Below are 25,583 nucleotides of genomic sequence, written 5' to 3' on the forward strand. Positions count from 1 at the left end.
AATACTGACTTCTGGCTCCGCAACTTCTTAAAACAGCAGAAGTGTTTAGTGGAGGTATTTATTAGCCCTTGGTGGGTGTATTTGTGCGGTTTACTTTTTGTTCTCAGAATGTATCCATCATTTGAACCAATAAAATCTTTTAGGATTTAGGAGGATGGACAGCTGAAAAGCACCAGGTGGTTGTTGGCCTCTGTCAGCTGCAGAGAGCTGAATTAGTGCTTGAGAAGGAAGAGGTTTTTCTGTGCCTTTAGCCATCCAGTTTCTTTTTCCTACACTTCTTTATATTTTTGAAATCTTACTGTGTGATGAAGGAAAACTCACACAGCTCTTTTTTATCTTCTAAATGAACTGGCCACTCAGTATGTTGGAGAGTGAAAGTGAAAAAGCAGTAAATGACATAAAATTTCACTTGTGTGCAGCCTTCAGGGCAAGGAGCTTCATATGGCAGCTGGAGAACAGAGTGTTCTTGAGTTCTATTGATTGCTCTTTAAGCATTGCCTTATCCTTTCAATGAATAGAGAAAGTAAAAAGGGAAACTTTGGAAAGCTCCATTCAGTAGTTAAGAAAAATTCTGGCTCTTCAGTAAACTCGTGCTGTTGTACTTTTGTATCGCACTGCTTACCAGAGAATGGAAGTATGGAAGAATAAAGTAGTGATGGTTTTGGATGATCTTCACCTCTGTATTGTTTGCAGGCTGACCAGATTGTTTTTACCACCTCAGAAATATTTCTCTCTTCAGAGAAGTGGCAACAACCTTGACTCTTAAGACCCAGTTGCTTGGGACATGATGAAAAACATCAGTTACTCCTATTTAATTTGTGGGCCTAAGCCTACAATGGGGGCATTATTGGCTTTGTATTTGAATTTTCTGAAAGAATTTGGTGGATTCTCTGCCTTCTTCTGGTTGAACGTGATGTAGAGAATTGAATCTACCTGCTCCTTCCCTGTATGACAGATCTGACTTCCTGTGAGAAAAAGCCTCTCCAAAAGAACATGTAGAAATGTTGGTCAGAAAGGAAAAAGCAGAGGAGATTAAAATTCTAGTAAGCTGTGTCTTCTGTGTTCTGAGAAAGAAATCTCAAAGGCAGCGTTAGCTTCTGTAAGGTCTGGAAGTTCACCATCTGATAGGATGAGTCAGCCTCTACTGGCTGCAAAATTGCTTTTCACTGCTGGAAAGTCGGGGAAAAGGGGAATCATGCAGTTATTGCCAGCATTGTTCTCAGTGGCTGCAGGTAATGCCTTGCATGGGATTGTACCAACACTCACCCTGTCTGTCTGTCCTCATGCAGAAATTCCCCCTCTCCCTTAAAGATTGAGCACTGACACTTGTGTTAGTAACTTTAGGGCTCTGTTTTTGGTGGTGGGCTTTTTTCTTAATTTGGAAAACACAAAGAGGCCATAGCTTGGTCTGGCACATTGGGAAAGTACACAAGTTGCATGGTCTAAATCTGGTTGCATAATTCCATTCATTCTGGCACCTGATTTTCTCACAGGAGCTGTTGTCTTCCAGCTGCACCTAATGAGCTCAAATTCATCCAGGAAGGGGTAGAGGATGCTAAGTGAATCAGCAACATCTCAGATGCCTTAATTTACATGTGTATTTGGCCTACACTTGACAGTGATCACGTACATGCTTTAATATCCCACTGGGCATTGTCATCCTGTCCTCCCACATAGGTTTGTCCCTTCCTTTCCTTTCTAAAATGTTGCTTCTCTGGACTCCCTGCTTCTGACATTTTCTTTGTTAGTGTCAAGAAGCTTTAAGTCTTGCTCTGAAAGCTAAGTAACATATTTATATTTTCTTCTGGAACATCACATGGCCGTCTGGAACTTTCCTGTTGTCAAAAACATTTGTCTTCTCACTAACCCTCTAGCAGGCTTTTATGTAATTATATAGGATAATTACACAGAGTCTCCTGTAAACTGTCATTAAGTCTGTGGAAAGGCTTGTGCAGATTTCAGTAAGCTTTGGGTCAGGCTCATTACCTATCCAAAAAGACAGAATTTTTGTTGTCTGATTTGTTTTGTCTTTTCTCTACCATCCGTAGGAACGCAAAGTTCTTTTGAGTATTTTTCAGTATTTGTAAAATGGCTCCTTTCTGTTTGTTTGGGCACCAACCAGTAATGTACCACATTCTTTGCACTGTGACTGTTCCAGCTGAGTATCCTGTGATTTGGCTGGATACAGCACACAGGTGAGCCCGCTGCAGCAGGGAAGGAAGTGTTGCTGGCACATCAGGCAGTGATTCTCAGGTTGCTGCCCTAATTCTTGGAGGAATTTACACCTTCTGGTGTTGGCATCTTATTCCTAGGAGAGATTTGCAGTGTGTGAATAGGTGCTAAAGTTAATAAAGAGATTAGTGAACTTAGAGGGCTCTATGAAGAATCAAACTCAGCTGCCTCAACAGTACAAATAGGGTTGTCATCCACGGAATTGGAGATAAGGCAGAGGTAAATTTTAAATAAGAATTTGTCTGAGAATCAGATAGGTGGGGGTAGATAGGTTTGATCAGTGGCCAGCTAAGGCTGTTTTGTTATGTGTTACTGGGGTCACCATGCCCTTTCTGGGAGACAAAACAGGAAGAAAGCATGTCAGGCATGCCACGGTAGCTGTTAGACTTCTCTGACTGAGCTTAGTTCCTGTTTCTCTGCAGCAGGGTGCCACAGCCTCTCCTGCTCTGTGGTTCTGTGGAGGGGGTGCAGGTGGCTGCCCTGGTTTTAGGCACCAGCTGTGCACAGTGTGTGGCTGTACAGCTGTGGCAGAGACCTGCGGCAGACAAATCTCATCTGCTCAGATCATGAGCTGTCAGTAGTCCTGACAGAAGGCCCAAGCTTGCTGCTCCTGATTTACAGAGCTCACAGGACAGTCTGTTCAAAACCTCAGCTATATATGAAATACCACTCTGTAATGTCTAAATGCCAAAGGAAAAAAAAAAAGGGGGATAAACTGCCAAGAGGCCTGGATTCTTTGAAGGGACATGGCTGGCAGCATAACTCGTCTACTGACAGAGTCCTGAAAAGATGAGGTAGTTGCACTCAAGGAGCTGAACTTAGCAGCCTCTAAATTGGACAGGACTTGTCAGCACTACCAGCTGAGTTAATGCCCAGTGGTACAGTAAGGAAGATTCACTGTTAGTGTTGCCTTTCTGTCAGAGTCATAGAGTAGACAAGTAATAATATCTTCATTCAGTATAAAAAGACTGTTCCATTAATTGAAATAATAGACTAGGACTGGGTTTGTCTGGAGGTAAAGAACAGAGATCTAGACCCAGTCCCCAGGCAGGGGTAGATGTGATTTACTTACTGTTTGTGTTCCAGTGCTGTCATTTGCTGCACTCTAGGCTGACTTGCTGGGATTAATTTATGACGCTTTCTTACAAGTGCTTCCTCTAAAGTAGACTACTGCTCCATTGCCCACCAGCGCTGCAGATCAGATGATCTATCAATTCCACAAGAACCACTTCTGGTGTGTTTTGCCTGTCTTCACTCCTGATTTTCTAAAGCAAACTTTACTTTTAGCTGCTGCTTCATCTCCTGCATCTTTTTTGCTCTGTCAGCCAAAAACTTCTATTCCAGCAGGTCCCAAAGGTGTGCTTTCTTAATTCCCTGGTAAATTTTGAAATTATTCCCCAGCTGGTACCAATCACTGGGATGAATGTAGGTGTGCTGATTAGCTGCTGTGACAACTCTGTCTAATTAGCTGAGCTGGTTTCTCCCTCTCTGAGTACCCAAAGGAGATGCTTGGTTCAAGGTTTTATTAAGGTGAGCTAGGAGTTAATCATTATGCACAAGTCCAGGGCTTGAAGACTGATCAGCCTCTGATCTAGCTCAACAGTCTTAATGGAGGCATAGAGACCTCATGTTTCAGGAGTGACAGTACAATCACTAGAGTTGTGTGCTTGTCCCTCTCTGTTTCCCTGTAGAATAAGATTCCTTTACCTGCTCACCTTTACACAGCCCTTAGAAGATACATTTGAGCTCAACGAGTTCGTGCTGAGACAAAAAAAATTGACAACAGGCGTTTTACCTTGGCTGTCCATTTTTTTCTTTGATAGTTGAGCAACATCATATTTGGAAATGGTGGCTTCAGTTAAATATTTCCTTCCTTGGGAATAGAAACTAAGTAAAGAACTGGGACCTAATCCATAGAAATTTCCCAAGGAACTGTAAATGTCTGGAATGTGAAAGTGGGACTACAAGATTAGCCTTATTTCCACTTCCTGGCCAATAAGAACTCCCAGCATTGGTGGTTACATCTGTTCTGCAGAATTTGGTTTTGTTCCTGAGTCTGGACCTAAATACAGTTGGTGTTCTTCCATGCTTTTCAACAGGGCTGAAGAAATTTGGTAACATATGCTCTTTTCTTTTGGTGTCTGTACACCACTGGGATGAAAAATGTATCTGGCAAATGCAAAGGTAAAAGAGTTCAGGACAATTTCCTTTTTTTGGTAGCAAGGGGTTCAGTGTCTGGTGTTGCCACAAGGAATTTTAGGATGTGCAGTTTCTCCCCCACCCTCAGGTTCCCTCTCCTACTGTCCTGCATCAGTGACCAAGCCATTGAGCCAGTCTTGGAACACTAGTACCATCTTTTCTGGTTACCCGTTTACAGTGTTCGGGATTGTTTGTCTCACTTGGATGCCTGACTGATGGATTTTCTGGATGGTTTGAACTAATTTGGATTGTAACACATTTTTTCTGCAGACACAATTGCTTCTTCACCCGCAGGTTAAAGCCCTTCCTCTGCCTGATTCTGTCAATGTCCCTTAATGGTCCTTAAGGGCCATTTAAGAGGTAGCTTTTCCTGAGCCATGTTTTCTTGTTTCCTCCATTCTCTTCAGGAGCAGCTTCTCTCATCTATCTCATCTTTTACACCATTTTGAAATGTCCTTTATAAAAACTTTTAACAGCTCAGAAATCCAATAAAACATGTAGTTTTTTAACTGTTAATAACTTCAGGATTTTTCCCATTAAGTTTTAACATGAAGTAAGATAATAAATAAAATCAAAGTGGTTTTATTTCATTCTTTCCAACAGTTCTGATCTACTCTTATAAATAAAACATTCTCACAAAAAGACACTTACTTTAATATATTCTCACACTGCCACCCAGGCTGAGTTCCTTGACTCTCAGCAGCCTCACACAGTGTTGATAACTTCATGGGACCACTGCTGTGCTGTGTGTGGATGAGTCAGCTTTCCATTTTCAAAGCAGCTTTACTTTTTTCTTGCAAACACACATTTCTCATAAAAAAACTCTGTCTTACTTTCTGAGGTTTGTCATGGTCCTCCCTCAGAGCCATGGTTGTCTCCATTGCTATGAGAATACCTGTCATGTTCAACCACTGTTCACAATCACCTGGCCTAATGGTTCTAGGTGCAAGGGCTTTCCTTGCAGAACCTCCTCTCTGCAAGTTTTGTTTGCTAATTGTAATGAACTTAAAAGAGCTAATCCAGTCTTAGCTGTACCCTATACCTGATTTTTCTTGCTGATAGTTGAGATTATACAGGCTATTCCTTTTTCTTCCCTCTTTTGAACCAGTAAATTTTGCTAAAATGGAAGTGTGCAGAATTTCATTTTTATTTTAATGAACTGCTGCTGGGAGAGTCCTTCCCTTTTTGAACTCAATCACTTTGTCAGCTTGATTAGTCAAATTGCTGGTGAATCTATTACTCTTCTCCATAATCATGAGTGTGGTTGCATTATTAAACATCTTTCTCTGTCCTACACACAAGCAGAGTTCAAAGGGGTGAAGGAGAGCACCAACCCACAACAATTAGTAGCACAGTGGCTGAGAGAGCTCCCCTCAGATGGATGATGCTCCTAAATTGAAGTTTTGTATCATTTGAGAGTGACTGCATCGCAGTGTTTGCCTTGCTGTAAAGGAGGATTTGCTTGAAACTAATTTCACTGTGCTGGTGATTGCTGCAGTAGCAGCCCCAGCTGTTGTTTTAATGCTTAGACAGCTAGGGATGCATCAGTACTTGAGCTGACTGTCCTCTCTTTCCTACAAAGCCTGGACGTTTCACATCTCAGATATAAAAAAATCTGCTCCTTCTGGTTTTTTCCAAGGAAATTCCATTCCGGAGCTTTTCTGAAAAGTTTTGCTTTGGCAGGTTGGCATTTTCTAAAGTGAAAACGTATCTGAAGCATTTCCAAGTGACCCTGCAGATGCCTGAATTAAATTTCAGTTTTATCCCTGAACTTTCAAACACTGTGTTTGTGTGTACATGACTTTGTTTTTTTACTGTGGTTTTTTTTTTTCTTTTTGTTGTTTGCTTTGTTTTTCCCCCCCAGCCACTCTTTCTAGGCAGAAGCACAAACCTGTGAACTAATGAAGATTGTTCAGGCAGTGTGACAGCACAAATGTCAAAAATACTCTTTGAGGCTTCTCCAGGACTCCTGGAGAACTTGGGAGTTGTCAGGGGAAAGTTACACCATTATGAACTTACTTAGCTGTCTGGACAAACTTACTTGGCTGCCTAGACAAACAGAGTTTCTGTTTTATGAGGATTTTTGCATTTTTGAAACTAGTAAAACATGATAGTAAAAAGGACTGTGAAACCTGTCACTAAATGGATGATGTCATTCAGGCAGCTACTAGGAAGGCTGGACAGGTCCCTGGAAGATGTGTTGATTCTATTCAGAAACTGTCACTTGATGGAGAGCATCCTTAGGGAAAAATTATTTTCAAGGAAAAAGATCTACTAGGACACATTACACTCTTGCATGGGGGGCACAGCAACAGGAGGTTACAGGCTCTGCTTTACTGTTAACAGTGAAAGGCTCATCTGCAACATGGAGGTACCACAAGATCTGATGTCACTGTGTTCTCCAGAGGTTCTGGTTCAAGGATTCAAGTGCAACAAGCACAGGCTTATTTCTTGTGTTTTATTTGTGGTGATGCCAGCTGTCACCAGCTGCAGGGTGCATGGAATTGGGCTACTGCTGAGAGTGCCACTGAGACAGCATTACAGGTATTGCCTCTCTGCTTATTGTGCTGCTCTCCTGGAAAGCCCAACTGCCTCTGCCAGGCGCAGGAGCAATATGAAATCCTTGTGGGATGCACACACAATAACCCCTCTCTCTCACAGAAAGCTGTTCCCACTGCATTCCTGTTGCTGCAGCAACTAGAAGTAAGAAGTCTGACTTGTCAGGGGCTTGCCCAATCTCCCCCAGCTCTGCCTTCCCTGCTTTCTGTGGGTTGGTCTGGCCCCAGATCTTGAACAGTGAGGCAGGAATATTTCAGTTTTGCCCACGTGTCTGAGCAGTCCTTGGGCTGGCTGTGTGGGGAGGCATCAGTGAACCTTTTCTCTTGGGTGCCTGACACTTTTCTCTTCTGATTGACATGCCTCTCTTGAAGCCAGCTTAGAAAGTGTTTGCACTTGAAGCAAGTGGAGCAAATTCTAATTTGTCTGGAATGGGCCCTCCTGTTAAATGTTAAACTGACCTTTTCAAGAGAAATTTACTTGATAGTTCTAAGTGAAGCCCTGCTTTAAGCTAAACTTGTCACTACAACATGATTAAAATCACTTAAATGTACATCAGTTGCACATATTATTAATGGAAATTGAAATCAGCCTAAATGGTAACCATAAATTTTAAAACAGGGGGAAGAGGATGGAGACAGAAAAACTCATACATGATGTGAAGGTTAAGGTGCCCTATTCACCCAAAAATTAGATGCGTTGAACAGGGAACTTTATTCTGAAGCAGTGAAAAATCATCAACTACCTTTTTTTGGTGTATTTCCAGTCCTCCAATTCTCTCCTATTGCAAAGGGAAATTCAGTGCATTTTTGGCAGGAATTTGACCTGTGAAGACGTAGAAGGATCGGTCACAGTTGTCTGGTCTTATTTCACCTGCTACAGGACGTTTAAGCAATAAATGAGTGGATTTCTGGCAGCGTGATAGGTGGTGAAGGGGTGTGTGTGTGTGCAGATAGTGCTGAAAGGGGGATTTGGGGGCATACCTGTGATCCATTAATGTCTGCTCCCCACTTGAACTGCACATTTAAAATCTTGCACCTGTTCTTGACTCCTTGCCTTCCCCACCACCCAGAGTCACAGCTGCAGTGTTTGGCTACCGTAGCAACTGTTACTTAAAGTGTCTGTTCTAATTGGGCACTAATAAATCAAAACTGAATTGAAGACCTTCCACTTACAGTCATTTATCAGTGACTTTCTATCACACAGCAGGATAGGACTTGGCAAGCATCTCCCAGAGAAATGTCCAGGGACTTATGAAGGTCCTTTCTGAGGGTATCATCTTCATGTAGCTGTGTGACCTTTGTCACTCCAAGTGCAAATCGAACCTTTTGTAATTAATAACGCTTTTTCTACCAGCCTTGGCTTTCACACAGGTGAAATTAACATGGCTTTTTCCAGCTGTTTTGGGACATTGGGGGCTTATATGGCTTTAGTGGTCAAGTGTGAAATTTGGTTGGCAAAGCTGAAACTTTTTGAGCATGTTAGAAGACACACCTTTATTAAGGGCGTTGGTGGTGGCTGAGGATGACAGGTCTGTTACAAGAAGGTGGAAAGAATTTTCAGGTACTTGGCTGAGTTCCTGTTAGTAGCATTATTTTAATGACTAGATTGTATAATTAATGTCTTTATACACCCACATCTTTGGAAAGACCTTCCTTATCATTTTAATTCCAAATAAATTAAGAACAGTTGGCTTGTGGGGAAAGTAAGTCTTCTGGTCAATATTTTTTTTAAGAGACTTTAATGTAGGTTGTGAGTAGTGGACTAATATAGCCCATCAGTAAGGGTTTTAGTGTCAGGGACTCTTCTGAACATGTTTCAATATGCAGTCCTTATTTTCTTACAAACAGAAAATGTAATTAAAACAAGATGCTGCAATGCAGGGCAAAATAGTAACCTGATCTTGTACAAAATGTTTCTTATATGGAATTTACAGCCAAGCTTTAGCTTACTTTTATCTTTTAACTTACTTTTATCTTTTACCACTAACATAAAAGCAAATCCCATTTTATCTGTAGCTGTTGCTGACTTAAAGATGACTTTCAAAATCAAAGAACCCGAAGAGCTGAGCTCATTTCTAGACTGTCAGTCTGCAATTCCTCTATGCACAAATGCCAGTGTATCAGTTTGCTAATAGACTGTTTGAACAGCTCACCTTGACCACAGCTTGCTCTGTTCTTAACACACAGCACATGCTCCTGACCATTTTTTCCCGCAGAGTGATTGGGAGCATGCATTCTCCGCAGGCCTGGAAAACAGCATTAATCTTCTGCTGTGTACTTTCATTTCATTTCCTGTAAAAATCCATCTTCTGCTACTGGAGTTGACCTAAGGTTAGATGTCACAGGAACAAATTACTGTCACTTGCTCAATACCCCAAGAGTAGCTATAAATAGCAAGCTTTATAACCCCACCGATCCTTGAGATACATAGTGATAAATATGCTTCCACCAACCAAGAGATAAAAAATAAAGCTGCGTGGCTCTGGGTGGTGTTTATTATTTGAAGCTGACACAACTGGTAGAGATGCATCACTCAAATTGCTTTAAAAAGAAAAAAAAGTAACACTCATTGTATTTGTCTGCTTTAAAGCATTAATTAGTGATTCTTGGGTAGAGTAGTCCAGTAGCACAGCTTTTAGATCCAGCAACAACAAATTTCTTCTTAGGTACTGTGGTGTGGTAAGAGTGAAGCTAGCAGCTCATTGTGCTCACTGCTTGGACTCAGAGAATGAATTGAAAACCATTCCAGTGGAACAATTTTCTTCTGGGAAATGCAGCATTATTCAGATAAATCTTCTGCAATATTTTAAAAATGAAATCTTGACAGAAAATGTAGGAATAACCTGAAACTGAAAGTGTGTTTCATTTTGATTTTTCTCCTTGTTCCATTGGAGATTTTTTTCCTGTAGGGTGACAGCCAGACTGTGTTATAAAATATTCAGTTGAATGGATAATGGTAACACTGGTACAAGTGAAATGAAACACTCCGAATTACTATTTTTTAAATTTAATCTCTTTCCCTCCTGTATTCTTACTCCATCCAGACTTTGGGAATAATGATATTTTAAAGCAAGGCAAAAAAAAAAAAATTAGCATTGCCTAAGGGATGAGAATTGCATCTTCCAACTAACTTTAATAGGAATTAATGCATGAAGCACATTTTTAGCTGGTTTTAAAATGCTACTGGTCCTTAGGAGTTACTCCATTATAACAACTAAGGGGCTTGGACATTGATTTTGACAATAATGTCTTGGGCTGTCTGGATCTTTTAAGCTTTCTAGCTGTTGATTTGCACTGGCAGGATAGAATGAAGATTGCGTATTGTGTTGCAAATGCTTGGATGGTGCTAGCCAGAAAATCCTTTCTCTGGCTTTTAGTACATACCCTGCAGAAGACCTGCAGTGCATTTATGGCTCAGTAAAACTGCTCCTTACTCTTAATTGGAGGTGGGCTAAAGCAGCTTTTTGGGTGTATAATGTGGCTGTGGATGCTCAGGCAGCTCTGCTGAACAAGTATCAAACTTTCTAACTGAGCTCAGCCTGCTGTGAGGGTTTTTCTAGCCAAGCTGCAGTGACCTCAGTGTTATGATGGGGTGGGAAGTGTAGGACATGTATGGTTGTCTCATCTCCCTGATTAATGGAAAAGCTTCCTGTTGCTCTGCCCTCAAGCTACAAAATCCATTAACAACCCCTTGGGGTGCCTGAAATTTATTCTGGCCATTACCATCAATTAGAAAGTTAATAGCGTGATGATTGCTGGGCTCCAGTCCCAGCTATTTGAGTGATTTACACCAGACTGGGGTGAAAATGGGAAGAATCAACACTCAAGGAACCACTTTATGAGCAAGAATTTGGCATTAAGGGTGTGCTGATGTCAGTATGCCCCTGTAAACATATGGCAAGAAGAATCATTAGTCATCCTCAATCCTAATTTAGAAGGCAGCTTTCGATTTAAACGTATGGAAGAACGACTTTAATATCCGTCACAGCTAAGCTGAGGTTTGTTTTGTTGATGACCATACGCCAGGCTGAGTCTGTGGGAATGGCTGCATTCTGAGTTGCAGTGTTGCAGGGTGTTCACCACCATGATGAAGGAAGGGCAGAAATTTGCATTCTATCCTGTTTATTTGTTTTGACAAACAAGTCAGGTGGACAGGGAGATCTTCCAGACTGGTGCTCTTCCACTTATATTCCACTGATCCCCCAAAATTCCCCTAAGGTAGCAAGGAAAAAGCCTGTTGTCAGTAAACTTTCATTCCTTTCTTTGGGGTCTTTAACTCAAAATAATGTTGTGAAGGCAAATGGAAAAGTATTGAAAACCAGTACTATGGGCTTAGGGACAGAGAAAGTGCTTGGATCATACATACCATCAGATGAACAAGCATCAATAACCTGTCATCTTTTGGTATGTATTTGGTATCATATTTTTGTTGGTGTATATTAATTAGCCACCCAAAAAATGTGGAGTTACTGGTCCTTCCCACATGCATCTGGATGTTGTGGCACGAAATGACTCACAGAAAGAGCAGGAGAGACGGCACTAATGTTTCAGCCAGAGCACCACTTGAACCAGCCTCTTGAGCCTTTCACTGAGAGGGTCAAGTGGAGGTCTTGCTTTGATGGCTATTCCTTTGTTTCTCACTGCTGGCTTTCACCCAGCACTGGATTAGAATAGCTGAAGGGGTTGTGATTGCCAGCCTCCCTGTGCTGCTCTTGACTTAGGCTGCTTTAGTCAGTGAGGGACTGGAGATGAGTCTTTGAGGCCTCAGGGAGATGAGGAGCTGAAAGGGAGATTTGATGGGGAAAGTTCTGGAGTCACCCACTCTGCTGCTCTGAGGAGAGGGAAGCAATGGAGAGGGAAGACCCAGTTCCTTCCCCTTATCAGTGGCAAACACCAGCCTTGCTGGGAGTCTGGCAACCAGGCAAAATAGGTGGAAAGTCCACAGTTATTCTTCAGAAATCCTCTGCCCTTGACATTCTATACCCTTTCCCAGAGCTAATCCTGCAAGTGGTCATTTAGCACAGCAGAGAGGGGTTCCAGAATGTAGGTGACGCCCCAAAACAGGGTTGCCCATAGGAAACAGTGGATTTACAGTCTACTCCTGCAAAACAGTGCCTTGGAAATACTTCTAGAACAGAGTCCAGTCACATCTCAGTGCATTATTTTTCACACAAAAGCTCGGTAATTGTACACTTGAAATAAAAATCTTCATGTCTTGCATTCTGACAGCAAAGATCCTTCTGACTTCCTGGAAGCAGTTGCTTCCAAGCAAGGGCAAATTGATCATTGAAGCTGTCCAGTTTCATGTTTATGATGGTGCATCTCCATAGTAAATAGTTTGGATTTACATAAGAGTGTGATCAGGATCTGATCTCTGATCAGCTAGCAGAGGAGTGGGGAATCTGAATATGGATTTTATCAACTGCCAGAATCTTCTGTTCTTAGCCTGCTGACATGAGAACATTGCACTGTACAGTTAAAGGATGTTTATCCATCAAACAAGATAGGACAGGCATCTAAAATTAGAAAAGCAATAAAAGGAGGAGGGGAAAAGTGCATCATTCCCATCTAATCCAAATTTGATCTTTTTTCAGGCTAAAATACTTGATTTTGCTCTTTTCTTTGGGTATCCAACCTTTATGCAGCAATGTCTCTGAAGCCTGAAGATAAAAAGCCCTTCTCCACAATACAGCAGAATGTTACTTCTGCTAAAAAAGGCAGTGACATCAGAAACTGATATTTCAAAAATCTTTTGATGACATCTTACAAGCACAGAATGTCTCTAAATTTTTTCACATGAAAGTTTGTTCTGAGTTATTGTTCCAAGGCTAGTTTGGTAAGATAGGAGGGTTTGAAATACATGTCACCCAGAGCTAAAACAGATACATCTCTATTGGTGTTTCAGCTTTACCTCATCATATTTTTGATTCTGTACTACTGATTATCTGTACCCCTTTGGTCAGTTTGGGACAACTGTCCTGGCTATGCTTCCTCCCAGCTTTTTGTGCTCTTCCTCACTGACACTAAACAATCCTTGACTTAGGGTAAGTTACCAAAACGTTTGTGCGTTATCAACATTATTCTCATACTGAATCCAACACAGAACACTGTACCAGCTGCTAAGGAGAAATGACCTCTATTCCAGCCAAAACCAGGATAATGGTTCTCATTCATGTGCTACCCTGATTATTACAGGAACTCTTCTTTCCCTGTCCTTGCATTTGACAGTCATGTGTCTTGCTGCTGTCTAGTGCTGTGCATTATGGTGGATTTGCTCTTCTGTCTTGTCCAGCTGGAAACTCTTGCACTTTCATCATAATTGACCATTTCCTTCACCTTTCATCTGACAAAGATGAGAGTAAGAAATAACCTCACCCTGACTGCACGATTTCCTTTCATCCCATACAACCTGTCTTGTCTCCCATTGGAATATTCCCACTGCCATCATCCCATGACTTCTGAAGCAATTGACCAAATTCTTATTACCTTGGCAGAGGAACAGGTGTTCTCTGCTTCCATAGGTTGGTAACCTGAGTTACTAACTCTCCACTGAAACAGCATGGAAGGCAATAGGCAAATTGATTTTTCTTCAACCATTATTTGAAGGAGAAACAAGCATCTGTGTCACCTACAGATTATGTCTCATGGCCCTCTCACTCCCCTATTTTCTTTCTTTCTAAATTGGGTAATATTTTGAAAAAATATCCAACACAATATGTAGACTGGGGATTGGATGATAAAATATGAGCTGCTTTTCCTGCTTGTCACATCTTTAAATTATTTATAGCAATAATCAGCTGAACTATATTAAGCCAAAAATTACAAGAAATTTCAGTGTGTAGGTTTCTATTCATTTAGATTACTCCAAATAAAAGTTGATTGAAAATGAAAAGAAGAAAATTGAATTACTTTAACTGATTATGCAGAAAAATGTCAATTTAATAGTTTCTTATTGTTTCTTTGTAATTTTTTTTACTCCCTTTCCAAGTCTTTTTGGTGGCTTTTGCAGGTGGGAAACTTCATTTTGTGATGAGAAAATTCTTCCCATGAGAGGAAAAAATACACATTTCATTAAACTCATAGAAATTTATGACTTAATTTCTAGTAAAATCTACAGTCACAACTCAGACTGGAAGCAAAATATTTTCAAAATGAAGGTTTTAATCTGTTTTAAAATGCCTATTTAAAGTGTTTTTAATTTTGTATTTCATCATTTTGCCATTGATAGCAAGACTTTTTCCAATCCTTATTTGGACACACAAAACCCCAGAAAATTACAAGTGTCAGGATGGAGTGGGAAGATGGTGGAGCCTGAGGGGACTTGAATTTGGCTCTGTCACAGACTTCCTTCAAATGCAGGATTAATTATCTTGTCTTTCCCTCTGTTTCCCCACCTAGAGAGTGGGAACAGTCCTATTTGCCAGCCCGCTGAGGGCCTCATGAGAAAAAAGTAGTAAGAAATGTGTTCACTTAGGCCATGAGACATGTGGGTCCCTTGAGTTTTGAAATATCTTATTTTTCTTTACTCTGGAAATGTCTATAAATTTAATTTCAACTTCCTGGATAAATTTGAAGTGTTTTAGTGTTGTGACATGCGCAGTGCTGTTACAGATTTTTAAAGAAATGCTGACCAGCTGTTTGGCTTGTCCCTGCTGTCAGACCACTGCCCTCTTGAACCAAACTCTTCCGATACTCTTATGAAACCCTTTTCTACATGGAAATTCTGTCCAAGGACACAGAACTTCCTGTGTTTACATCTTGCAATTGCTCTTCCAGGTGGGATTGTAAAACTCCATTCAAAATGTGTCAGTCTCCATAAGCTAAGCAAACAGATCCCATTAGAAATGTGAAAAGCCTTGGGGAATTATTTATACAATGAATTAAAAAGACAGACAGTGGTGAGAAGTGTCCTGGTGAAGCAAAGTAATTTGCAAAGCAAGAGTAACTTTCTGTGAAAATAAAGAATGAATTAAAAAAAAAAAAGTTTCACCCTAAGAAACTGAGATGAGGCATTAGTACTTTCTGGAAAAAGTACCAGGGTCACACATGAAGGAGTTAAATCAAAAGAGGCATTAGACCAGAAGTGATATCTATCAGTGCCTTGTGAAAAGCTAACAGGAGGAACATGTGAACATAAATGGCTAGCTGTTGAAGAAGACTTTGACATTACTAGCTTTTGTGAAACATGGTGGTATGACAAAAATCAATGGGAAACTTTACTACCTGGCTATGAAACCAAAGTAAAGCGTTTCAATTTAAGGGATGAAGGAATAGCACCTCAACCTCAAAGTCTCCCCAGAAAAAAAGAGTGCAAGAGTCAACAACTGTACAGCAAAGTTTACAAACAGGCTTAAAACATGGCAAACAGGATTACAAATTTGCTCCAGAATTACCAGCTCCAGTATTTTTCACATTCAGACATGAAAGATCATTTTTAATGTCTTTATTCCTTATTCAAAAACTTCTTTGTTTGAAAGCCTTTTGTAAGTGCAGCTTGTGGCTCTGCAGTTCTGCCTTCTGTGATCTGAAAGGCTTCTTTCCAAAAATCTGTTCTTGTAGAGATTAATATGATAGCAACTGGCAAATCTTGTGCTCACCTGACCATTCCCTTTGGAGGCAAACCAGGTGGCAAACTCAGTTATGTGTGAGGTTGGAACACAAGATCTAATAGTCATTGCTTAACTTAAAAATGCCTGGCTTGTGCCAGGGATAAATTCATGTGCAGAGGGAGAAAAAGGGCAGAGCCCATCTCTTCACACAGCTCCTGGTCAGACAGGCTGCCCTGCTCTGCTGCTCACTGATCACATCACAGCTGCTTCTGGTCCTGCCTCCCAGGGCCAGCTGCCACTTGGACCACAGTTAGAGCAGCAAATTCAACTGTGGAGGAAAGAGGGGAATAAGGACATGAAACACAGTGTTCTCATGGTGGATTTGGGGGAAGCAGTCAAGTTAATGTGTGAAAACCAGGCGTGACTGGTGGGAGAAGAAAAAAAAGCAAATGGTGCCAATTACAGTGATTGCTTCTTAATGATGTGTGTTATAACAAGTAACCTAATCTGTTAACATGGGAAGAAAGCTGTACTGTAATAAGCAGGAGACATGAGACAGCTTAAAGTCTGCAAGTAATGTTTTTCTTTTTTTCTCATGGAGTGTTCCAGAAAGATCTTGATGCAAAAAAAAAAAAAACCCCTCTTGACCAAATGATCAACTGTTCGATTCTTCAGGTCTTCATCATCTTACGTAAAATAACTACAGTCAGCCTTAAGTTTATAACAAAGGAGAAAACTAGGGGATGTATTTAATCTCTATATTCAAACTGACAGTACTCTGAATGTCAGGCTCTGCTTCTTGAGAAAGAAGAAAATTTCCATAGGGTTCATGTTGCTGGTTGATTCAGAATGCCTATTATAATTGTGAAATATTGGTAGGAATGGATTGAGATATATTCATGACAGTAGGTGGACTAATGGAATTCAGGGACTTTATTTAAAATGTGCAGGAGTTTATTATAATACTGTAATAGAAATGTCATTTACCCTGACGGGAGGAGAGGGAAAAACCCTGTCAATGAATAATAATGAAGTTGTTTAAATGTCAGCTTTCTTGCAAATAGTTTGCAAAATAGAAATCATGCCACATGTTTCTAGTTTTGTTTTAATTTATTACTGGGAAAATCAGAGCTTCAATCCCATAATTTTGGTACTTTTTTATACTGTGAAATGAGCTAGTGATCATGAAAATGTTTATCTTCTTGCATTGTCTTCCACTTCACTGAAAACATAGGGAGTTGGATTTTAAACAGCTACTGGTAAAATTTGGGATTTAATGATAGCAATTGCAACTAATATGGTGGGACAAATGTGAAGTTCAGAACTGAGTCTAAATATTTTATTTTCTGAATATTGTTCTTCTTCTATCATTTGCATTTCAGTGACTTCCACAATGTAAGACTCACATCCCCCTTCTCCCCCCGAACAGTTTGAGAAACCATTGCAACACGCATCTACACAAGACACAATAAAATAGGGCTTCCTGTTCACTCATTTACATGTAGTTATTTCATTAGCTGTAGCTATTTAGAAAGCAGAGTTTAATTTTTGTGTTTTAAGCTTGACATGTCCTGGGTGTAGTCCTTTCTGATGATTTATCTGGGCATTTTCTTGCTCCTGTCATGGATGGACTAAAATTGATTTCTCTCTGCAGAACTTCAGAGGAGCAGCCTTCCACACAAAATGTGGAGAGGTTGGTTGCTACATATCCTTTGCCCTTCAGATAACTGGGGTTGAAGTTGGTGATCCTACTCTGTCATTAGTGCCTACACCATGCTGAGGTGCATCTGTCTTTTGCAGCACTTCCAGGTTAGGCTGGCTTCCTGGGCCATGCAATGGCTGATGCGTTTTCATGCGTTAGGAGTCTCATGCTGCTTTATAACACCCATTTAATAGGACAAACAAATAGCTCGTTATGTAGGCTACTAATCAGTGCTGGCTTGTATACATATATGTATGTAATAGCAATAAGATGAATGCGGGTTGGTGATACCCCTGGTTAGATCCCAGCAGAGACTTCCCATGGATGCAGTGTTTCCTTTGATCTAATTCTTTTTTTCCACTGCTCTGCAAATGTATATATTACCATTTCTTTGTGTTAAAACAGTTATGGATGCCTATCTGCTGTTGTATATATAATGTTTGCCTCCCCATTAAAATTAAGGGTATTTGTAAAGTGGTACAAAAGTAAAAATTGGTAACTGGGAAGGTAGAAGGACTGGCTATTGTCAGTTTAGAACACGAAAATGAGAGTAAGATCTAATAGTAGCTCCTTCGATTGCTTGCGAATTTGTTCATCTGAAAAAAAGTATTTTTCTAAGCCTTTAAATCTTTCAGTTTCTTTTATAGATGTTGACAGAAGCACAGGCTTCCATCTGTATAGAGTGTTACCTGTAAATAAAGCTATGAATGCAAAACAATTGCCTAGAGATTTGAAGTAAGAAGTGGCTGGCAATTCTGAGATTACCATTTGCAATAGGATGTTGACATAAGTTTGCCTGTGTTGTGGCAGGGGTATTGGCTGCCTTTCTTGAACAATTTCAAAGCAAGCTTTATGTCTCAGATTTTCTTTGCTCCTATCCACTTTAGAAAGATCCCATTTTGAATTCACTGTCACTGGTGTATGAGAAAAAGCAGCATTATTTTGTTAATATATTTTTCCTAACTCAGCAGGTCAGATTTACTCCTTACAATCTTTGTATGTCTTTGTCAGCTCAAACTTCACAAAGGGTAGGTTTTGGGGTTTAGGCAGAGAGCAGCAGAAATACTCACTTTTGAGAAGACTGGGTGGTGAGGTGGGGCAAGTTAGCGAAGTGGAGCTGCAGTCCTTGGCCAGGCTGTGTTCAGCATCTTGCTGTGGATCCCCTTACCTGGATGCTGGAGCATCTCTGAAATATTTGGTAACAGAAACAACCATAACAGTATCCTACTCCTCAGTCCACTGAGGAAATAGATCAGTTAGTTTCTATGTGCTCCTGAGAGAGATGACCTTATAAAGGCAAAGCTCAGTCAGCAGATGATGTTAATGTTCTAAACACCAAAGGTCATACATGCACATGGGAGGGCATGGGTTTATTGGAGGAAAGGAGAAGTCTATGGATATTAAACCATAGGGCAATTGTTATATGAGCAGGCAGATACATGCAAAGGCTTCTATAAAGTTTCTAAATAGAAAGACTCAACTTTAATGCAGATTCACGTTTTAGTGCAATTCATCTTTCATGGATAAAACCCTAGGCTGCTGTTTTCTTGTTTTGTTCATGTACTGACTGCAAAATCTGAAATCCCAGAATCTGAAATATGAATGTAGGTATGGTACTTGATTCAGAAATGTACCACACTCCATACGCCACCAAAAAGAAAAAGAGTAAGCATTAAAGGTCTTAAATGCCTTTGTGAATTTAGCCACTGTTGGAGCCCTGATAGGAGAGAACCTGCAAAAATTGGGTGCCAAGATTTTACTTTAGAATGTCTGGTTTTGGAGGGCACAGCAAAAGGGAAAATTCACGTTACTGCTTGCAAGTGAAGTTCTGTATGGGCCCATTTGTACATGTTACAGGTGAGATACAGGAATATGTTATGCTTTTGAATGTCTGTTACCCAGATACATGTCCCTTTCTGCAATTTATGGGCACCAACTGTACTGGTTTGGGCTGATTATCTAAATCCCTGGGATACTGGGACAGAATTCAGGCAAGTATGAGCTGCATAATGAACAAAACCTCTGCTGATGCTTGATCCTGCTTCTGGTCCCATGTGAAGTGTAGCTCCTACAGGAACACTGGACAGTCTCATTTGTTCACTTATTTTGTTCTTCCCCAAGACACGTAGTCAGTGTTTTTATGGGCAACACTCATTTCAGAAATGCTTCATTTTCTCTACTGGACAGTGGCTTTTAAAGCAAGAATAAAATGCATGTGTCCATCCTCTCTGCTAGTCAGTGTCAGAGAAGGTACTTTGGAATACACTGAGTAAGCCATCTTAACAAAACTAAGCTTGGAGTGTATGATGAACTGATAACCTTAGTCTCTTGCTGTCTGCTGTTTGGCATCTCTGACAATCATTATCATCTTCTATATGCAGAATGTATTTCCTATTGTACATATTTAAGATGCTTTGGGAAGATGCTGGTTTAATTTTTCCTAATCTAATTTAAATGCAAATTATCAACACTCACATGATGCTGTGTGTATATAATTAAGTATCATTATATACTACATGAATCATTGAAAAAGCTCTAGAGAGCCATTCCGCTATTTAAAGCATGACTTACATTGAAAAGCTGCCAAGTGACTTGTGGTTTTGTGATTAAGTGTTTGTACTTATAAGAATCTCTCTTGAATTGTAGGTCCACAGATTATGGGACAACATATGAGAAACTGAATGATAAAGTTGGTCTGAAGACTATTTTGAGCTACTTGTATGTTTGCCCAACAAACAAACGTAAGGTAGGTGATGATGTGGTTAGCTCCTTTTGGCTTTATGATGCTATTTCTGTCCTGGAGATCTCTTCCAATTTTTTCAATGTCTGTTACTATTTAAATGGCAGGAATTTCTCTGTCACTCTTGCCTTGAAAAAATGCGTGGCTTTAGTACCACCTATACGTGTTACCAGTAATACTTGAGGGAAAGATGGCCATTAAATGGATTGGTGTCACATGTACCGTGCATGTAATTGTTTGCTCACCTTCTGGATGGTGTTGATTTTGTTGTCTGAAAGGGAGAGAGACTCGTTAAAATGGCAGAAATGCATCTACAGTGACCAGATTGTATATAACATTATCTGTCTTTTAAGTGCTCCCAATAGTGAACTGAACAGGATTTGACAAATTCCTGCAGAGAAAATGCCTTAGAACCTCAGAAGGTTTTAATCATTCAGACACCCTACTGACTAACAATTTCCTATGAATTTATAATGCTGACATACTCATGAAAGGAATCTGGATGCCTTTTTTGAGACACATTTTTGACAAAATTTTTCGTTTTCTACTCCTTGGTTTTCAGTCCTTGTGCATAGTTCGAGTCACTACAGGCAAAACTGAATTGCATTGGCAGAAAGTGTTAGTAAAGAGTCACCTCTAAAGGAGGCTGGGTGTATTTGGCCAGCTGAGGTCACTACAATGCTGTTCTCACTATACTGAAACAATTAAGTGTTCTTTAAGACGGACTGTGAAAGGAAGAGGGAGCTGTCCTAACCAGGGAGGACAATGCTTGGCAGTTTAAATTGCAATTAAATGGCCCCAAATTAGTGGAGGGATGTCATCTCATTGCAGCTGACCCTTAGGACGATATGAAGCTCTTCCCTAGGAGCTAAAGAATGAAATTAGCAGATCACTTAAATGTCCTTCAGCATGCTTGTTAAGCCAAGTGAAGTGCAGGCTGGTGCTGAACAGCCTTTATCACCTCTGGCTGCATCCTGCACCCTCTCACTCTCTGCCTTTCTCTGCCACCCTTGTTTGTATAGCCATCTGATGAGCTGGATCCAGGACCAACCTGCCTGAAGACTAATCCCTTTCCAGCTCAAAAACTAAGTAGATGAAAGTAAAATAGCTTTTAGGCAGAAGTGTGGAACCATCTTTTCTGGCAGAAGTCTGGTGTAAAGTTGGCCTACAATCAATACGGGACAGTGCCAGAGGAAAGCTGCAACACCTGCGATGAGAGGACCTATGTCATGGTCTAAGATTGAATTTTTCAAAGTTTATTTCAGCAGGAGCAGAGTTAAGCTTGCAGGGAGAACTTTTGGAGGCCCTGCTCATGCTGTTTCTATAGAGTATCAGGCCATTCCATCAATGAACATTTAATTTTAGACACCCATATAGTTCCCCAAGGCTAAGAGGGCACAGGGAAGAAAGTGTAGAGCTACCTTATGTTTCCACACTAAGAGTACTTCTACAGTGAAAGCAAAAATACTAAAAGTCAAGGTCTTTATTATGCTTGTTGGGGAATGAAAAGGAAGGAAACATATTTATAAATTTTGCCACCAAGGAAAAATCTATGGATCCTGGGACCTGATCCCCTCTCCTCCCCTGAAATTCTGATAACACTTTCAGAAATTCTGGTCATTTTGAAAGTTGTATCATGTTTCACTAATCTGGGCTGGGTGGATGGCTGCAGAAGTACTTTTAAAAGGTGCAACTCAACTACTCTAAACTCCATGAATTTTATAAAACTCGTATTCTTCATGTGAAGGGTTTATACACTGCTGCAGTTAGTGCTGGACAAATGCTAACAGTGTATTTTCCCTAAATATTAGCTATATGTGGTGATTTCTCTGACTGCACCCGTAGCCTTCGATGTCCTTTGTTCCACAAGGCCTGCCTTAGCAGAGAGAAAAGGCTTCTTCAGTAGTGGAAAAGAAATGGTGCATTTTTCATCTTGAAGTTACTGGATGAGAGACCTTGCTACAGCAGTGATCCATAAGGGGGGTCAGCATGTACTTAACTTACTGAAGTTGCCTTGTTTTGGGAAAAAAAAATTATTTTAGCACATATTTAACTTTCAGGAGTAGTTCCATTGAAACAGAAGGTAAATTTTGAACTTAGCTGACTCAGGACTGATTGCTTGTCATGAAAAAAGCAAGTGTACCATTTATGGAAGTCTTGTCTTTTCTTTGCAAAGCAGAGCAGTTAGAACAGTGAATGGTAGAATGCATGTTATTGGATTTATTAAAATAATTGATAGCTTTGTTCATGAATTTCTGATTATTTTCACATTCTGGAAAAGAACAAACAGCATGTGTTGAATAAATTGTTTGTTGTAATTTATTTGCTCTTCTCTATCTAGAAAAAAAATGGGTCTATAAATACCCAGTATTTGCAGAGCTTCCCACAGCCCATGAATGCCAATTTATTTCTAAAAGCTTTTGACTTCCAATTCTTGTCTCTTTATTGAACAAAATTAAATCCTTTAACCAGACATTGCAGGCAATGTCATATTGCAAAAGGGTGCTTGGAAACAAAAAATTAGAACAAAGTCAACCATAATTTACAATTTAAACTGACAACCTATTGCTGTTGCTTGGCGTTTTTCTGAATTACAATATTTACTGAAGGAAATGACAGAAAGTGGTTACTAACATAGTAATGTGTAAGTCTTGGCAAAGAGAAGTGGAAACATTTTTTAGAATTCTTTTCCTTTTACTGAATTACTGTGCTACCTGGTCGTATGACTGATGACACAGATCAGGGGTAAAAAGTGTACCACATGGATCTTGCCAAAGACACAGAGCCTGTTTGAGTATTTGTCAACAAGTCTCCGGAAGAGGTATGTGCAATGTGCAATAAATCCCTAGGCTTAGGTATGTCAACATTGGTTTATTTGTTAAGTTCATAGAGCCTTTTGCAATGAGAAAAAAAAAAAATTTGAATGCTTCTACATGAAGAAATACTGTTTCAGAATAATGCTGATGAGTTACAAACTAAACTAAAATAGAAATCCAAGTTGATACCTTGAAATTACATTTTCACAGAAGTGTGTCATTCATTTTCCTAGAAACTCACATGCACTGAGGTTTACAGTGTTTCTCTATAAAAGCCTTTCAGATAGGTTATTTTTACTCATTGCATGGAAAATAATAGGCATACACACATAAAAAGTGAAAGGATCATGGTGGGGACTCTAGAATTTGTTTAAGTGGAGGTTTTCTTTGACTCAGAAAGTGCTGCTGGCTAATTTAAATGCTGTATCCTTGTAGGAAGCACACTGTGTTCTCTGCAAAGAGTGGGTTTGTGCAGCCCATTCGTTCTTTGTACTTTCGAGCCCCTTGTATCTGTATATCTTCGGTTAATTAATAAATGCTGGGTGATAGTATCTACCAGTGACTTTTATGCTTTTAATGGGACTAGTGCATCAGATATTTCCTGTGGGTTTGAATTTTTGTGGTAGTGTTTGTTTGTTTGTTTTGTTTGTTTAATTTTTTCTCTCCCTTTCCGCAGGCCCGCCTTGATTTTTTTCACTTTATTCCTCCAACTGTTCAGATTTTAATTGCTGTGTGGAGCAGTGTTGCCTTCTTTTTTTCCCTCTCTTTAAAGATGAATGGATTACAGATGCCTTCCTCTTCCTTGATATTCACTGCTTGTGTTTATCACCTTTACAGTGTGTTAAGCATTGTCCTGTTGAGTGTGTAGCACCAAGATAGCAGATACTTGTTGTAAATATAATTGTGTGGGTTTCAATGCTGGCTAGATCCCCAACTACTTCAAATTTATTTCTATTAATGAGTTTTAAATGAAAGGAAATTAAAGGAATGGCAGCCTAGCCTTCTGTTCTTTCTAGCATTGGCTGGTGGTACTGCACAGAATAGTTGGCAAAAGTTTCTGTTAGTCAAGACAGTAGAAAATTTACCCTTATTAGCTGAAATGGGAATGATTGATTGCTACTTTCTATCCTGTGGTATTGGGTGAGTTTATTTGCTTTAGGGAAGTTCTGTTTCTGAAATGCAAACTGCCCCCTTGGATAAAGGGTAAGACCTAGAGCTGTGTGCTTTACACTTGCCTTTGTACCCACTCTTCTGAGATTTGGGGAAAATGTCCATAGAGGTGAACAGTTTCACCTGGCATTGCTGTTTCTCAAGAGTCTGTTTACCCTCAGTTGCTAAAATCAGATTGGAAACACTTCCAAATATCCTCTCTCTGACCTGCCTCACCATGGAAGCTTTCAGAACTCTGATGTGATGGCAGCTCTGGACTTTTTCAGTCAAGGCAAAACAGTTATTTCCAGCAGTGTCCTCCTTGTAGCCTCTGTAAATCGTAGTGTGAAGGCTGTCAGTTTATATTGGAGAGGTTGGTGCTCAGCAGAGCTCTGAGCACACCTCACCGCAGACTGAGTCGGTCCCGTGGTGGTCAGGGGATGGCATCCTTAGCAAATTAGGCACACTGGGAAACCAGCCTCTGTCAGTCATGCCAATAGCACATTGTGTGATTGCAGTCCCCTCTTGCTGAGATAAAATCAATTATTTTCTTGCTCTCCTCTTTTCATTTGGAAGGAAAGGTCCTTGTTAGCTGCAGGCTGTGAGTGCAGCCTTCAAAGAGGCAGTCATAAGAGACCAAAAAGGCATATGTGAATGGTTGGAATTGTTTGGGGTTTTGTGGTTGGTGTTTTTTCGGGGTTGGGTTTTTTTGTTTGTTTGTTTTTCTTTGTTTTGGTTTTTTTTTAATGTTGTAGTGGACAGGAGATTTCAAGGAGATGTTTACTGAGAATGTTTTCGTACCTTTTTAAAGGGAGGAACCCCCTTGTACTGCAGTGTTTTGGAAAGATCAAAACATGAATTTGGTCAAATGAAAACTGCTGTTTGATGAAACACTATATAGCATAGAATGGTACATGAAATGTCTCTTATGCTATGACAAGTAGTGATTCCTCATAGCCTCATAATTTGCTTCAGAGAGAGTGTTTTGGAGGGAGGGAGTCGAGGGACTGTGGTGTGGGATTTATCTCCTGTTTTCGCTTACCTGATAGGCAGTTTGGGTTAGATAGTGCCTTTAATCCAGTGCTCTTCCAGTGGGAGAACATAGGGATTCTTCTTCACTTGTATTGTTTTTCTAAATACGGTGGCCTAAATCTGTTTCATTCAGCAGTTTGAGCTAAAGATTCCACCTCACCAGAAAAGGGTTGAAATCCTGAACCTACGAGAGAATGATCTTGGACTGCAGGGGTGGTTCAATGGATAACACTGTACACATGCAAACAGTTCACTACCCACAGGAAAAGGGACGTCTCACACTGAGAATTAAGAAGTCTTTAATTTTCTGCAGTTCAGCAGTAATGATGGATTAAGTCGCCTGCTTTACAAGCCTCTGGTGGTGGTAACTGGGAAATCTGATAATCTTGGGATGTCCTTGGGTTAATGCAATTACAGTTTTCACTTTTGCTTGTAATACCTTTAGATTCAAGAGTAATTCTAGCTGTGAGCCAGATGAACAAGTATAGACTTGATTTCCATTTCAGAAGACTGTCTTTTCTGCCTTCCATGAAAACAAGGATAATTTTTTACTAGTTTAGAAAGGTGGATTGTCCCTCACATCTGTTGGATATGATCTGGCAGTTA

At 40.2% G+C, this 25,583-nt stretch overlaps 1 protein-coding gene across 2 annotated transcripts in view; it reads left to right on the forward strand.

Moving 5' to 3' along the window:
* The window catches only part of SORCS1 (sortilin related VPS10 domain containing receptor 1), a 262,728-nt gene that overhangs the window by 97,988 nt on the left and 139,157 nt on the right, over positions 1-25,583 (forward strand). For both annotated transcript variants that reach the window (XM_039553807.1, XM_039553808.1), the window contains exon 3: positions 19,887-19,986. In XM_039553807.1, coding sequence (XP_039409741.1) covers positions 19,887-19,986 — 100 coding nt within the window. The remainder of the gene's footprint in view (positions 1-19,886; positions 19,987-25,583) is intronic.

This window comes from Corvus cornix, chromosome 6, assembly GCF_000738735.6.
Source record: "Corvus cornix cornix isolate S_Up_H32 chromosome 6, ASM73873v5, whole genome shotgun sequence".
NCBI classification, from domain to species: Eukaryota; Metazoa; Chordata; class Aves; order Passeriformes; family Corvidae; genus Corvus; species Corvus cornix.